Source organism: Choloepus didactylus, chromosome 4 (assembly GCF_015220235.1).
Source record: "Choloepus didactylus isolate mChoDid1 chromosome 4, mChoDid1.pri, whole genome shotgun sequence".
In the NCBI taxonomy this organism is placed as follows: Eukaryota; Metazoa; Chordata; class Mammalia; order Pilosa; family Megalonychidae; genus Choloepus; species Choloepus didactylus.
This window is the reverse complement of record NC_051310.1, coordinates 32364490-32379519: the sequence shown is the minus strand read 5'-3', so window position 1 is coordinate 32379519 and position 15030 is coordinate 32364490. Positions and strand designations below refer to the sequence as shown.

The following is a 15030-nucleotide window of genomic DNA, read 5'->3' as shown; positions in this document are numbered from 1 at the left end:
ATAAACTTTTCACTGGCACGTATGACAAACCCCTTCCCATGAACAGCAAGCCCAGGGCCTCTGGCTTCTACTCCTTCCTCTCTTAGCTCCACCACACCACCCACTCCTTGCTCACTGAGTTCCAGCCACACTCTTTCAGATTCTGCATTTCTTCGGAAAATTTTATTACCCATTTAAATCAGATACTGGTTACAATCCCTTTATCATGCTCTTCATTTTTCTTCACAGAACTTAGTTTGTAAATGGTATTTAACATCACATATTTATTTACTAGAAAGTAGGAAACATCTATCTGTTTTGCTGCTGTTATTTAGTGCAGTGCCTGGCATAGAGAAAGCACCCAGTATTTATAGGTTGAATGAATAAAGGCAGATATATCTTTATGAATATTTTATTGGGACAAAACAATTTATTTTCATGGGATGATTCTTAAGGCATCTCAAGTACTCTTCCTTCAGTTTTTAACATGCACTCTTAAAATTGATACACCTACCCCAACCCACTATAGTTTCACAGTCATCCAACAAAGAAAAAGAAATCATCCTGCAAAAAGGGGTGGGGAGTAAGAGAAAAATGTGACTTACCCTAAAACATTACTGTATTTATAAATTTTTTTATTTACATGTTCTCTCCTCACACTTTTTCAGATTATAGAAACAGAAAGGGGTTATCACAGCACCTCTTACAAACTCCAGTTTACAGGTGACTTGGTCATTGAAGAAATATGGGCCAAGAAAATAAGATCTCAGCTGTCCAGTAAGCTAGTTCTCTATTCTTATTCTCTCTTTCCCCCTTCTCTTAATGTTAGCTGCCTTTATACAGAGAGGGATCATCAAGATTATGTGGGTGATTTCACCAGTGTGGTGTGAAGAAAGAGGAACACTTGTAAATCATTCCAACCGTTGGTTTAACATCACTGAGATAACAATATTACTAAAGGTGAAGACAGCTCACAGCTCCACCCTAGTCTCTGATGCATTCCTCCCTCTCTTGGAAAGTCTGGGGCAAGTGTCCAAACTTTGCACTAGGAACCTGGGAATTGTGTTGGGAAAACCAGATTGGGTTGGCTCAGGACTCATTTGCACGAAAAGATTCACTTATCCATGCAGATGGCAACAACGTAGGCCAACTGTGAAAGCACAAAATCAGAATACTTCTCTTGTTTTTATCTTGCATTCAACCCCACCACTGCTCCAATAGAACAGGACTCTGGGTGTTGCTTCATTAAGAACACAGTAACCAAGTTTAAGAGCCATTGCATTCTTCAGGGTCAGTTTATTATAACTCATCATACCACAAAGAATCACAGTTCAGGATCTTTTATCTTGTGTATACCATGTAGTTAACAAAACCTGCCCAAAGCTTCCTCTGCCAAGCCACTCCCAAGGATGAACTGGGAATGTGAAACTCCAGATTTACTAGAGAAAACCAGGACACATTTTCATTATAAACACAAGCTAGCCCCTCTGGCTTCCTTCCTAGGAAGGACTCAATCTATAGCAAATGCTCAAAAAACATAAGTCACTGGAAATGACAAATGGAATGACAACAGTGCTCTGCATTCAATTAAAAGCAAAGGGACCATTGGCTAGTCCTAGCATTTCCTCTGTACAGGAAAGGAGAGGTGAGTCCTCCAATTCTGCTATCCTTGCACATGGCAATTGGCTGGGATCCTGAGCATTCTGTTTCATATGGATAAAGCTGAGGAGAGAACGGACATGCTTTTCTCCACATGGAAGAAGTTTTAACTGGCCTAATGGATTAAGATGCCTGCTGGACATTAAGCTTTCATAGGTTTTTGAGGCTGCATTTAGGCAAACAGTACTCAACAGCTAACAAGAAACCTTTGATTTTCATACCTCCCTTCACAATCCCCTTGGGCTAAGCTGATTTTTACCTGTGTGAAATGCTCAACAATTCACGATTTTCATGAAGGTAGGCAGTTAGAAAAGAATCCACTACTCTTGTCCTTTTCTCACCACCCATTCTGGCTTACCTACAGCACTGAGAGAAAAGACACACTTATGTGGGGAATCAGATCATAGCATTCTTCATGCCACAGAATGAGTCAAATATATTTAAGCTTCTCTAGGTGGTATTGCCACATCCCTACAAATTCTTACAAAGCAAGAATTATCCATATTATGGCGTGACTAGTAGTTCTGCACAGTTGCACAGTCCTGTATCACTGGGAGCCAGAGTGCCTCATCAATTGGGAAAAGGGGGAAAAACAGTGAGGTGGTAGTAGATACCTTTTTTCTTTCCTCCTTCCCTGAGAAGCCAGGAAATCTTCCCATGTAAGCTATTTCTTTCTCCTGATTTTTACTAACAGGAAAGCAGAGAAGAGTATTACATACTAGAAAATTCAGCTAGACCTTACTGGTTGTAAGAAACTTAGAAACAGAGTCCCTTAAGTGGGGAAGAAATAAAGCTCTCTGCTTCCTCCTGACATGTAAAGCTGTGTACAAGGAAAACAAGGTGTCTGATCTACTGATTCCTAAAGCCCAGCCCCACCATATAAATGTTTCCTCTGGGGCTGGAATTCTATAAACTGAGAACTGGAAAATACAGAAAGGCCAAATATAGAGGAATTATATACTCTATATATAGAGTATATATAGAGTATAGAGGAATTTAAAAAGGCAAATCATTGGAAGATTGTACAATTCTTCACCTCCAAAAGGGCATCAGACAAACATACAACCCTCAGTAGTTGTGTAGGCTATTCAGAAATTAGAAATTAGAATTGCTTTACATGACTGCAAGAGGAAGTTTGTTTTGACTCTCTGAAATCCTCACTGTCATGAAAGTTTAAAAGAATGACTAAAGGACTAACATGGCTAGGTTCTTCAAATGGCAATACTTGGGGGTTCTAGAGATTAGAACCTTTGTTTGAAGGGTTAAAATTTTTAACCAAAGCAAAGCAAAAAGATGAAAAAGCTCTCAAAAGTGCTCATTCCCAAACATTCTCTTTCAATATTTTGTGTGCTCTGAAATGTACACCACATTCTAGGTTAAAGCTGTTAAAATAAAGATGAGAGGGGAAACGACTTCTGGCACTTCAGCCATTCTTTGCCTATGATTTTGATGTTCCCAACCTAAAATTTCCTGGTTTCTGATGTGATCTAAAGAAAGAAGTCTTATAAACCTGAAATGGATAGAGGAAATGCTAAATAAAAAGAGAGATGAGAAAAACAGATGAGGATGTCAGACCTCTCTTGATGACTCTGATTATTGGTTTCTGGTAGTAAAGTTAGTTGATACCTGTTTGAATCCCATTAGATTCTTGAATCAGACAGTGTAGTAAATAATAAGTATATATTTTGGATTTCTATGCATTCCCAATGGCTGTATTTACATACACTTGTATTTTCGAAGTACTTGGTTAAATGATGAAACCTGTGATATAACTTGGACCCTAGATTTATATTAGTTTCAAGAAGAGACAGCCAGCATGTATAATGCATATAACATTTTGTCTTCTAGAAAGTACAAAGGTCATGGGTGGATCAGAGGAGGTTTGTTCCTTCAAAATAAAATTGTAACTTAGCAACACTTATTCTGAAATAATTTTGCACTGGACAAAGTGATTATACATTTTTAAATGCCCATACAAACTGACATTTTAATTTGATGTGACTTCATGCACATCAACTGAAAAAGACTAGCAGGAAAATTCATTGCTTAACATTTTGTGACTTGTGCACAAGTTTGTGATTTTCTACATCATTAAATATTAACTATAGTGCAAAAGCTATCTGGTATCCTAGTGTTGATTCTCTGGTGAACTATATTGTAGTAAATGCTAGCAATGTGTTTGATTTTACAGGAATAGTTACACTTAGTTTACACTAATCTCATTTTTACTTTCACTTTACATGGTAAATATATTCTGTGAATCTCTACTTAGTTTTTATTAACTCATTTCTGTTCTTTAAAAAAGTAGAATAAAACTTTGGCCTATGTCAAGGGCTTAAAGCTTTCAGATGCTGACAGGGACAAAGATGACTTAAAACGTGAAAACAAAACTTCACAAACAATAATATTGCTTATATCCTCCACTCCACATGCAGGCACATGTTGTGATGTGCAAGATGCCCAGGAGAATTTGAACAGAGACTCTTTACTAAGGAGCAACTTCAAAATAGAGAGGTGCAAAACTATTTTCACACGTTCTTTTCCCATGCTATTCCCAATCCCTCCCCTGTAATACTTGGTGTTTTCCAAAACACAAGCTGATGTTGAGAATAATACAGCCAAAAGTTCTCCTCATTTAAACTTTGGTCAACAGAAAAGAAGTTTAAAATAGTGATTTTTAGATTTGTTCTTTGGTCATGCAATATAAAGCTCTCTGAGATTCTCTTACACTCTTAAAGTATGAAAACAGAGTCAAAACAGAGGATCCAAATTTAGAACAGGGGTTTGTCTTCAGAATTTCTCAGAAAAAAATGTAGTAGAGGATGGGGAGACCCTAAGCCCCAGATGCTAGGTTAAAATGATCTTAAACATCAAGAATAAGAAAGAACTAGCATTCAGAAGAGTAACATTTAAATGGGTCAGCTTCTAAAAGGGGTAAGTTAATAACTTGAATCCTTAGACAGGAACAAGACAAATGATTTCTGAGCAAAGGATCTGCCAACATTTGCCTTTATCAGTTTAAGTCCTGATCTGGTCCCAGACCTAGTAGAGGCTATCAGAATTTTAAAAAGTGGAAAGTAATAAGAAATCTAAACCACAGGCATTCTGATAGTAGTAATCAATTCTTTCTATGCTGTCCCTATGCCCTCACCCCACCAGGAGTGCACATCACTCTACAGGACCACCTTTTCTGCATAAAACAGTGAGTCTGAGAATTATCTTCACCACAGAGGTCTGACCAAGGTGGAATGTGGGTGCTTTTATAACAGTAAGTGTTTTAAATAGAGGGAAGGAGATGTAAAGGTTAGAGCTTGGGAAGTGAAACTCAGAAACTGGATATACTCTAAACCTAAGACCATCATGAAGAAATATTTGATGGTGAAGGAAAAAAAAACAAACAAAAAAAACAAAAAACCTCTGGTGATCAGATCAAAATGGGATACTACCAAAGCCTTGGGAGGCTGGCCTGAGGGAGTTATACAATGAGCCATTTATCAATGTTACCATCTACTGTTTTTCTTAAAAGGCTAAACGTAAGACTAAATAAAAAATACTTTGGTTGATTACCTGACTGGATAAATAAAGATCCAAAGGTAGGCAACCTGTGAGACCTAGATGGGAAGGTAAGTGGAAGGCACTTGCTCCCTAGGGCGGAGGGCCAGGATGGTCTGTAGTGCCAGGGCCAGCAGTAGCTCTCGATGGACCCAGAGGAATCCCAAATCTGCCTGGTGGATGGGGGAGGGGAACAGTCTGCACGGTTAGCCAGAACAGGCTGGGGTCAGCGTGATTTCACAAGTAGAAAGTTATAAAATAAATCTTTTAATGGAAAAAAAAAGCAAAGTGAGTCACCTTTCTTTTCAAAGGCAACACATATAGCAAAGGAAGGATGTGAAGCAGTTTTTTACTATTTACAAAATTCCATGTAGAGTGGAGGTGGCCAACTTCAGTAGTTGAGGAAATGTTTTTCACATGAGATGGCCACAGAAGTGTGGTTCCTGGAACTGGCTCAGAAAGGCCACACACTGTCCTGGGTGAAGAAGGGTTCATTGAAGGGAGCACCAAAAAGGCTCAGTCTTCTGTTTCTTCGTAAGTAGTCTCGTCAAAGGGCCTGTCCAGGAGAGGTACCAACCGATGACGGGAATACTTCAGCTGCAATAGGTCCCCAACTTCATCTATCTCCTTTAAAGCCTAAAATACACAAGACAAAGTAGAGGTCAAAGAACCATTAGATGCAGTCATAACCGCAATCACTGGCAAAGTTATTATCCTTTGGTGGGACTTCTACCATCTGTGCATTTACTTGGATCAGAATACAAAATAGCTGTGGAAAGAGCTGCTTTTTTGAGCAAGGATGTCACAGGTTATGCATAGAAAGGTACACAAAATAAAAGGTACGTTCACCAAAGTGTAGTATGTTTGGTAGAAAAAGAAATATGCAAACTTAACTAGCCAACTCAGGAAGAAAAATGAATGCTGCTGGGATGGAGATCTGGGTAGGTAATACACAGGGTGAAGGTAAAGTAGCAAGCAAAGGTCAGAGTTGGGATTTGAACTTGGGTCTGATTTCAAAGTCCAAAATCCTAACCTTGAGGGATTATTTTGTCTTCCTATTACAACTCCACCCAGGTACAACTTAATTCCTTGTTGGTAAAACTTGCTCTTTTATTTTCCAAGTTGATATTTTACTTATAAAAAATTCAAAGATTAAAGAAAGATATGACATGAAAAGAAAAGTCTCTTGCTGACCACTAATCCTTATGTGGTTTGAGGCAATCCTTATATGGTTTCTTGTGTGTGTGTGTGTGTGTGTGTTAGTTTTTAAATTAACTCTTGGTAGAAGTATAGCTTACATACAGAAAAGTATACAAATCAAATGTCAGTTTACAAAGTGAACCCTTCTATCAAAGGAATACACACAGAGTCAAAATAGAGGATCCTAACTTAGGAATATATGGGTTCAGAATTTCTCAGAAAAAAAGTGAAATGGAAGGATAGGGAGCCCATATGCTCCAGGTGCCTCCCAGAGAAATCCAAAGGAGAGAGCAAAAATTTTGGAGTCTAAGATTCTAAGGCATTTTTCCATGTATTAGAAAGCACCTAACCCAGTCACGGAATAAAGTTTTCAATGAAAGGCAAATTATTGGCCCTCAGTATTTCATTCCTACAATGCCTGGGGATACTGACTAGTTGATCTGATAAACCCATCTGGGGCCTCAGATTCAGACAATGAATCTAAGAAATTGTGAGGTGGGCATTAGAAGCTCTATAGCCCAAGTATGACTCCCCAAATCTCAATCACATGAATAGTCTTCTGTCCAGTTTTATGGCTATCGATCCATTTGAAAATGTACACTTCATATTTGAGAAAAGGGAGTCAGCTGAATACCAGTATAAAGACATATCCACCTGTTATTAAACTTAACTTTTAAAAATCAGTGTTGGGACAGAGAAAAAAAAAAACAGTATTCCTTATATATTCTAGCACATGCAAAAAATTCTTTATTCCAATTACGTGAAAAATAAAAGGCAAATAAGAGCTAGATTTCAACATGCTATCCAAACAGTAGCACATTTGAAAAGAGGTTTAATTCAAAGCTCCATATGGAAACAATTTAAAATTGAATTTCAGAAGGAGAATCCATTAACCATTTTTCCCCTGATCTCTGATAGAGGATTTATTAATTTTTTTAAAAGTCCACGTGACTTACTAAGATCAGAAAAGAAAAGACATTTATGAACTTGGACTTCAGAAGAACCTAATATTTTCCATCAATATAAAAAGAAAATGAGAAGAGAAAGAAAAAACTCACAGTGGCCCAGAGGGACAGAGATTACAAGATTTCTTCTGATCCCATACCAAATATTTCAGGCAAAGTTCTATTTACATAAAACAAAGAATTGCAATGAGAAACTGCAGGCTATTATATGGGTGTATTTAATTTGAATAGATTTTTCCTAAATTTATTGCCATTTAGGAAAACAACATGTGTTATTGTTTTAATTATAGGGTTAAGAATTGTGTCTTAAATAAGGAAATATTCTAGAACAGTCATTCCCCCTGAGCCAAAATCCTTGTCCTTCTGGTTCCCCCCAACCCCAAATAGCTTTATTGAGATACAATTCACATACCATAAAATTTATTCTTTTAAATTTTACAATTTAGTGGCTTTTGGTATACTCATAGAATTGTGCAAATGCCACTACTGTCTACTTTTAGAAGATTTTATCACCCCAAAAAGAAATGCTGTACCCATTAAAAGTCTCTCTCCATTTCTCTCTCCCCTCAGGTGTTGATAACCACTAATCTGCTTTCTGACCCTATGTATTTGCCTATTCTGGCATTTCATATAAATGGAATCATACAGTAAACGGACTTTTGCGTCTGGCTTCCTTCATTTAGGATAATGTTTCCAAGATTCATTGATGTTGTATAGCATGTATCAGTACTTAATTCCCTATAATGGCTGAATTCACCAGTCAATGGACATCTATGTTGTTTCCACCTTTTTACTATTGTAAAAGATTGTCACTATGAACATTTACATACAAGTTTATGTGTGGACACGTTTTCAATTCTCTTGGAAAGAAAAGATAAATTAACATTACTTTTATAAAAAGTAAGAATGGACAATAAAGCATTTTAGTAAATGATTCAAGAAGGGTCAAAACAAACCATGGTCTTGCTAAAAATTTAACACCAACTAAAAACCATAAAATTAATTATAATATTCCATTTTTCAAGGATTCTGGTCCATTAAGATTTGTGCTTTATGGAACAGTTTTTTATACATTTTATACCATAATTTCATATTGTTGGACATCAGCATCCCATTTATTTAAACACAACAATAATTACATTCTATGTAAACTAATTCAAGATTTTATGTTTTCTATTTAGGAAATTATAATTTACTTCACATTTAATAATTTTTCCCAGTGAAGCTGTGAGGCAATCAGATAATTCAAATAAAAGAACACAGAGTAAGAGTTAAAATCATGAAAACATGACCACTTGACATATTTGCAATTAAGCCAGAGGAGTCGTCCCTGCCCCCAGCTAACCGTAATCTACCCTAAATCCAGACTTTCGATTTTGTATTTTGTGCACTCACATTAGCCTATTTGATTTGTATCCTACTTTGTCATTTTTAAACCTTTTCCACATATTTTCTCATATGTTACCTCTTTTGATCATTTCTAAGAGCAACACATCAGTATTCCATGTTTTATTTGATTGCTTTTAAAAAAAAGTTAGATAGCTTAAAAAAAAAGTTGCATAGCTACAAAATGTCCCTTCACATCCTGCCCCGACCTATTCTAATACTTCATGACCTCCTCTTTCACTCTTACATCCTATGTTCTATCCATTAAATTTCTTGCTATTCCTTAAACATATCGTATTTTTTTCATCATTCTCTGCCTTGGCACCTATGTTCCCATCCACTACATTTAGCAAATTTGCCAATCAAACCTAGTTGAAAGAAGAACAGAGCTATGTCAGCAGGATGGCAGAGTGAGAAACTCCCACATTCCATCTCCCCACAACAACACTGGACAACCAGCATAAACTGGCAGAGCAACTTTATCAGAGCTCTGGAAAACAGTTAAAGGGTTGCAATAACTGAGCAACTGCCAAATCAAGAAAAAGGCAACTTAAAAACAGTAGGAAGAGACTCCGGGAAGATGTTGGAATAAGGACAGATAGACCTCACTCCTTCATCAAAAGCACCTAGAGAACAAGCAGGAATGATCCAAAGCAGTGGTTCTGGGGTGCGGGTGAACAAAGAAGGACCACTGCAACATATGAGGACAAGCTGGGTCTTGTCCAGTGGGCTGCAGTGGTCTGGGAGAGACAGGGAGGCACCCTAACCCAAATATTCTCTCCCATTCTGTGGGTTGTCTTTTCATTTTTCTCACAGTGTCCTTGAAGCACAAAAGTTTTTAATTTTGATGATGTCCAAACTATTATTTCTTTTGTCATTTCTACTTTTGGTGGCATATCTAAGAAATCACTGCCTATTCCAAGGTCACATAATTTGCTCTCAGATTTTCTTCTAAGAATTTTACAGTTTCAGCTCTTATTTAGGTTCATGTTCCATTCTGAGTTAATTTGCATATACTATGAGATAGGGGTTTTGCATGTAGATATCCAGTTGTCCCAGTACCGTGAGTTGAAAAGATTATTTTTTCCCTGTTCAATTGTCTAAGCACCCTTGTCAAAAATTAACTGACCATAAAAGAAGTTTATTTCTGGACTCTCAGTTTTATTCCATTGATACATGTGTCTATCTTTATGCTGGTACCACAATGTCTTGATTGCTGTAGCTTTGTAATAACTTTTTGAAATCAGGAAGTATGAGTCTTCCTACTTTGTTCTTCTTTGGTTATTCAGGGCCTTTTGCATTTTCATCTGAATGCTAAGATCAGTTTATGATTTTCTCCAAAAGAGCCACCCGGGATTTTGATTGAGATTGCACTGAATCCATTTGGGAACTATTGGCCTCTTAACATTAAGTCTTACAATCTATGACTATAGGACATCTTTTGATTTATTTAGGTCTTCTTTAGTTTTCTTTCAATGATGTTTTATAGTTTTTGATGTATAAGTCCTGAACTTCTGTTAAATTTATTCCTAAGAATTTAATTCTTTTTTATGCTATTGTAGATAGAAATGTTTTCTTAATTTCATTTTCAGATTATTTATTGCAAGTATATAGAAATACAATTGATTTTTGTATATTGTATCCTGCAACACTAATGAACTTGTTTATTAAGCAGATTCCTTAAGATTTTCTATATATTTTATGTCATCTGCAAATAGATTGTTTTACTTCTTCATTTTCAATCTGGATGCCTCTTAGTTCTTTTTCCTGCCTAACTGCCCTGATTAGAATCTCTAGTTAAATGCTGAATACAAATGGCGAGAGCAGACATCTTGTCTTTTCCCTGATCTTAGAAAGAAAGCATTCGTTCTTTCACCCTTAAGTATATTAGCTATGGGGTTTCCATAGATGGCACATTGAAGAAGTTCCCTTCTATTTCTAATTTGCTGAGTATTTTTTATCAAGAAAAGGTGTCAGATTTTGTCAAATGATTTTTGTCTATGGAACCAGTCATGTTTTTTTCTCCCTTTATTTTATTAATAGAGCAATAGATTGATTTTTGTATGTTAAATCAACTTTGCATTCCTGGAACAAATTCACTTGGTCATGGTGTATAATACCTCTTATATGTTGCTGGATTTGGTTTGCTAGTATTTTGTTGAGGACTGTGCTGGTTTGAAGGTATTATGTCCCCCAGAAAAAGCCATATTCTTTGATGAAATCTTGTGGGGGCAGATGTATTGGTGTTGATTAGATTGTAATTCTATGAGTGTTTCCATGGAGATGTGGCCACCCAACTGTAGGTGATAACTCTGATTAGATAATTTCCATAGAGGCGTGGCCCTGCCCATTCAGCTAGGGCCTTGATTAGTTTACTAGAGCACTATATAAGCTCAGACAGAAGGAGCGAGCTTGGTACAGCCAAGAGGGACACGTTGAAGAATGCACAGGAGCTGAGAGAGTAGCTGCAGCTGAGAGACACATTTTGAAGATGGCCATTGGAAGCGGACACTAATATTTCGGAAAACGCCATTTTGAAACAACCTGGGAGCAAGCAGACGCCAGTCAACAGAGGTTTTCTGGATGCCAATGGCCTTTCTCCAGTGAACGTACCCTTTGTTGATGTCTTACCTTGGACATTCTATGGCCTTAAGACTGTAACTTTGTAACCAAATAAGCCTCCTTTATAAAAGCCAATCCATTTCTAGTATTTTGCATAATGCAGCATTAGCAAACTGGAACAAGGACTTACACATAGTTTACTAAATGTTGGTCTGTGGTTTTCTTCCATTGTGATGTCTTTTTCTGATTTTGGTATTGGAGCAATTCTGGCCTCACAGAATGAACTGGAAAATGTTCGCTTTCATTTGTTGGAAGAATCTGTGAAGGACTGGTTTTCATTCTTTAAACTCACCAGTGAAACTATCTGAACCTGGGCTTTTCTTTGGGGCATATTTTCAAATAGTAATTCAATCTTTTTAGTTGTTATAAATTTATTCTGGTTTTCTTCTTGAGTCATTTTTGGTACTTTGTATGTTTCTAGGAATATATTTATTTCACCTGGGTTATATAATTTACTGCTGTACAACTGTCCATAGTATTCCCTTATAATCTTTTTCATTTCTGTAAGGTTGGTAGTGATGTCCCTCTTTCACTTCTCATTTTAGCAACATCAGACTTCTTTCCCTTTTCTTGTTCAGTCAAGCTAAAGGTTTGTCAATTTTGTTGATTCTTTCAAAGAACCAAATTTTGGTTTCATTGATTTTCTCCATTGTCTTTTCCTATGTTCTATTTCATTAAAATCTGTTCCGATCTTTATTTCTTCCTTCAGCTTGTTTGGTTTTAGTCTGCTCTTCTTTACCTAGTTTCTTAAGCTGAAAAACTAGGCTATTGCTTTAATATCTTTCTTCTCTTTTAATATAGGTGTTTACAACTACAAATTTCCCTCTAAAAAGTGCTTTTGCTGCATCCCATAGTTGATGGTGTGTTGTGTTTCCATTTTCATTCATCTCAATTATCTAATTTCCCTTGTGATTTCTTCTGTGACCCACTGATTATTCAGAGGAGTGTGATGATTTCCAAATATTTGTGAATTTCCAAAATTCCCTTGTAGTATTTATTTCTAATTTAATTTGAATGTGCTTGGAGAATATACTTAATATGATTTTAATCCTTTTAAATTTATTGAGGCTTGTCTAATGGCTGACCATATGGTCTACACTGGAGAATGTTCCGTGTGCACTTGAGAATAACACGTATTCTGTTTTTGTAGGGTAGAGTGTTCAACAGAAATCTGTTAGGTCTAATTAGTTTATAGGGCTGTTTAAGTCTTCTATTTCTTAGTAAATATTGTGCTTAGTTGTCTTGTTCATTACTTAAAGTAGGGTACTGAAGTCTCCAACTTATCATTGTTGAAATGTGTATTTTTATCCCTTAATTCTGTCAGTTTTTGCTTTACACATTTTGAGGCTTTGTTGTTAGGTATATATGTTTATAACTGCTTTGGCAACTTGATAGATTCACCCATTTATCATTATAAAATGTCCTTATTTCTCTCTAGTAACAACTTTTGTCTTAAAAGTCCATTTTTGTCTAATGTCAGTATAGGCATTCCTGCTCTCCTTTGATTACTGTTTGCATGGTATATGTTTACTCCTCCTTTTACTATCACACTATTTGTGTCTCTGAATCTAAACTGTGTCTATTGCAGACAACGTATAATTTTTTTGTATTGATTCTGCCAATCTCTCCAATTTGATTGGAGTGTTTAGTCATTTACATTTAATATGATTAATAAGGTAGAATTTACATATATCATTTTGATATTTGTTTTCTGTATGTCTTTTTGTTACTATATCTACAACTGCCTTCTTTTGTGTTAAATAGATATTTTCTAGTATACCATTTTAACTCCAATGTTATTTATTTTACTGTATTTTTTAGTTATTTTCATAGTGGTTGCCCTTGAGGATTATAATTAATATCTTAACCTAAAAACATCTAGTTTGGATCAACACCAACATAATTTCAATAGTACAGAAAAACGTTCCTCCAATATAACTCCATTCCTTCCCCCTCTATTGCACTATTACTGTCTTAAAAATTATATTTCCTTACACATTATAAGCCCATCAACTCAGTTTTGTGATTATTGCTTTACGTGACTGTTATTTAAATGAAATAGAAAAGTTACAAAAATACATGTATACTATTTTTTATATTTATCTATGTAGTCCTTTTACTAGTGTTCTTTACTTCTTTGAGTATCCTTTGATTTCAGCCTGAAGGAATTCCTTTAGGATTTCTTGTAAGTTAGGTCTGCTACTGCCAAATTCTTTTTGTTTTCATCTAGAAACATCTTAATTTCTCCTGTTTTTTGCTTTGTTTTTTTAATGTTAGCACTTTAAATATGTCATTCAGCTGCCTTATGGCACCCTTGGTTTCTGAGATGGAAGTCAGCTATTAATCTCATTGAAATCCTTTGTCCTTTCAAGATTATCTTTGTTTTTTGCTCTTGACAGTTTGTCAATGACATGCCTAGGTATGGATCTCTCTGAGTTTATCCTACTTGGAGTTCACTGAGTATCTCTGAGGTGCAGATTAATACTTTCCATCAAATTTGGGAAGTTTTGTATGACTGTTTCCTCAAATATTCTTTTTGCTCTTTTCTCTCACTCTTCTCCTTCTAGGACTCCCATTATGTGTATGTTGGTATGCTTGATGATATCTCACAGGTCTCTGAGACTCTGTTCATTTTTCTTCACCTTTATTTTCTTTCTCTTTTTCAGACTGGATAATCTCAATTTACCTGCCATTAAGTTTGCTGTTTCTTTCTTCTAGCACTTCAAATCTGCTATTAAGCCCTCTATTGAATCTTTCATTTCAGTTAGTTTACCTTTTAGCTCCAGAATTTCTGATTCTCTTTTTAACAATTTTTATCTCTTTATTGATATCTATTTGCTGAAATATCATTGTCATACTTTCCTTTAATTCTTAGATATGATTTCCTTCAGTTCTTTAAATATATATATAATAGCTGATTTAAAGTCTCTGTCTAGCCAAGTCCAAAGTTTGGGACATTTTCTATTGACTCTTTTTCCCCCCTGTGGGTGGGCCATACTTTATTTCTTGCATGTCTTCTAATTTTTTTTATGTTGGAAAATGGGCATTTTAAATAATATAATGTGGTAACTCTGATAATCAGATTTTTACCCTTCCCAGGATTTGTTATCCTGGCTGTTTTTGTTGTTGCTGCCCATTTGTTTTAGTGACTTTCCTGGACTAATTCTGTAAAATCTGTATTCTTTGTCATGTTTGGTCAATAAAGTTACTATTTGATTAGCTTAGTGGACAGCTAGTGAGGACAGAGATTTCCATTAATGCCTAAACCAACAGTTTCTCAGCCTTTGTTGAGGGACTCTGTGTGTATGCTGGGGCATGTCTTCAATGCTCTGGCAGGCAGGTGACAACCCTGCCTTAGCCCTCACTTCCTGCTTATGCAGAGCCTCCAGAAGAGCGAGTGGTGAGAGCAGTACCTTCTCAGATCTTTCCTCAGCATGAGCACAGCCCTATATATGCATGTGTACTTCTAGATTCTCAGGAACATGTGGGAGCTTTAAAAAGACCATCTAAATTCCCAGATTTACCCTTTCTTGTTAGCCACAACTGATATTTCATTTCAGTCAGTTGTAATGTTAAACAACTGCCTCCATTGTTTTCAATAAATGCCCTAAGGACAGGTTTGTTCATACAGAGTGAGCTCTGAGTCAGGGCAAATAAAGACAAACCC

General features: G+C 36.2%; 1 protein-coding gene across 1 annotated transcript in view; it reads right to left on the bottom strand.

The window, feature by feature from the left end:
* Positions 1 to 375: 375 nt before the first annotated feature.
* The window catches only part of SPTLC2 (serine palmitoyltransferase long chain base subunit 2), a 201709-nt gene continuing 187054 nt past the window's right edge, over positions 376 to 15030 (bottom strand). The window contains exon 12 of the mRNA XM_037832187.1: positions 376 to 5826. Coding sequence (XP_037688115.1) covers positions 5707 to 5826 — 120 coding nt within the window. The 3' untranslated portion in view covers positions 376 to 5706. The remainder of the gene's footprint in view (positions 5827 to 15030) is intronic.